Source organism: Sphaerodactylus townsendi, linkage group LG01, assembly GCF_021028975.2.
Source record: "Sphaerodactylus townsendi isolate TG3544 linkage group LG01, MPM_Stown_v2.3, whole genome shotgun sequence".
Lineage (NCBI taxonomy): Eukaryota > Metazoa > Chordata > Lepidosauria > Squamata > Sphaerodactylidae > Sphaerodactylus > Sphaerodactylus townsendi.
In genome coordinates, this window is record NC_059425.1 from 85615560 (window position 1) to 85617164 (window position 1605).

The following is a 1605-nucleotide window of genomic DNA, read 5'->3' on the forward strand; positions in this document are numbered from 1 at the left end:
CCTGCCCTGCTTTGTATAAATTGCGCCTTTTACCTTCACGTGGGGCTTATGAAGATGTTGTTCCATTCCCGGTATCAGGCAGATTCACACTAGCCTGACAAGGATCTTTGATCTCCGGATAGAGTAAGCATAAATGCTTTGAATAATAAAATTACACAAAAGGAAGCTAGTGGCCAAACAGTGAGTAAATCAGAGGTTTATCTACAGGGGGACTCAGGAAGCGAAGTTTAGCTAGAAACCAAGGGGAGAGAACAAAGAAGATTCTGATCCAGGCTGGGCAGGGAGAAAGCAATTCCCAATGATTAGAGACACATAGCATTTTTGTTAATGAGCCTCCCCATTGTGGCTGGATTGCCTCTCCATCTGCTGGACTGCCTCTTCTCCCTCCCACCTTGGCTCTGCTCGGCTTGGCGTCCACCAACCTCAGAGCCAAACATCAATGGCTTCCTCCCCTCAAGATCCCACTGTTCTCTGCCTCCACACTTTTGTTCTTTCTCACCTCCAGTTCTCCCTTTGAAGCATGATCGCTGCCTGTCCCGGCTGGTGGATCTTTTTCTATTTATCCCTGTGCTCCCTTATCCCCCCACCCACATTTGTCCCAAGGTGCACCCAATTCTCCCTTTGTTCTCAGTCAATCCCTTCCTCTTTCTCCCACTCCACCATGGCTCTTCCTCCCCCCTGTGCCTTTCCCTCACTGAATCACTTCTCCCTGCCCTGCCTCCTCGTCCTCCTCCTGAGGCTCAAGGCCTTGTCTTTTCCCAGTCTCTGACTTTTTGCTGGAAGCTGCTCCTGGAGTAACCTCTAAACTCCAGCTTCCTTGAAGACAGAGCATTGCTGCTTCTCACAGCCTGTCCAGACCTTCTAGAAATCCCTCTGGCTTGCAGCTTCTCACTAGCTACAGTCCCTGGCTTGTGACACCCGAATTTGGAGTTGGAGCAACTGCCCCAAGCTATCCCTGGCTTCCAGTTGCTAGAAGTGCAAGGAGGGAAAGGGCTAGTGGGGATCTTTACTGTCACTGGCTTCCCTGGAAGCCCAAAGGATTGGGAGAAGGCAGCCAGGGAGGTGCAGGAACATCCAACGTCAGCCCCACAGCCTACTTCAGTGGTGGCGAACCCTATGGCACGGGTGCCAGAGGTGGCATTCAAGAGCCCTTTCTGTAGGCAAACGATGTGCACAGAGGTCATCATGTGGGGGGGGGGTGGAAAATCATCCCCCCACACACACACACACATCCCTAAGGCTGGCCTGGGCATGACCTGGGAGTAGAAAAGCAGTTGCTGGCCGTGGGGCTAGCTTCTGAGGTAAAACCCTCCTAGGGCTGTTGATTCATCCATTAGAAGTGTTGCACAGTTAGCTTTACCAAGCGTCTCCCGAGTAACATAGCCTCATAGCAACTGTTATTTTCCTAAACTAAAACCTCAGTATTCAGGTTAAATTGCTTGTGTGTTGGCACTTTGAGGATAAATAAATGGCTGGGTTTTGGGTTGAAATTTAGGCACTCCGGGTCTGCGAAAAGGTTAAGCCATCACTGGCCTACTTTATTTACTAAAGATCGAGTTTGTCTGGTCAAAGGCTGCATCAAACGCATAATAGCAAAAAAAGATA

At 50.0% G+C, this 1605-nt stretch overlaps 1 protein-coding gene across 1 annotated transcript in view; it reads left to right on the top strand.

Moving 5' to 3' along the window:
• The window catches only part of LOC125437530 (probable methyltransferase TARBP1), a 13504-nt gene extending 12987 nt beyond the window's left edge, over positions 1–517 (top strand). Inside the window, exon 9 of the mRNA XM_048505159.1 lies at positions 506–517. Within this exon, the coding sequence (XP_048361116.1) occupies positions 506–517 (12 nt within the window). The remainder of the gene's footprint in view (positions 1–505) is intronic.
• The last annotated feature ends 1088 nt before the right edge of the window (positions 518–1605 follow it).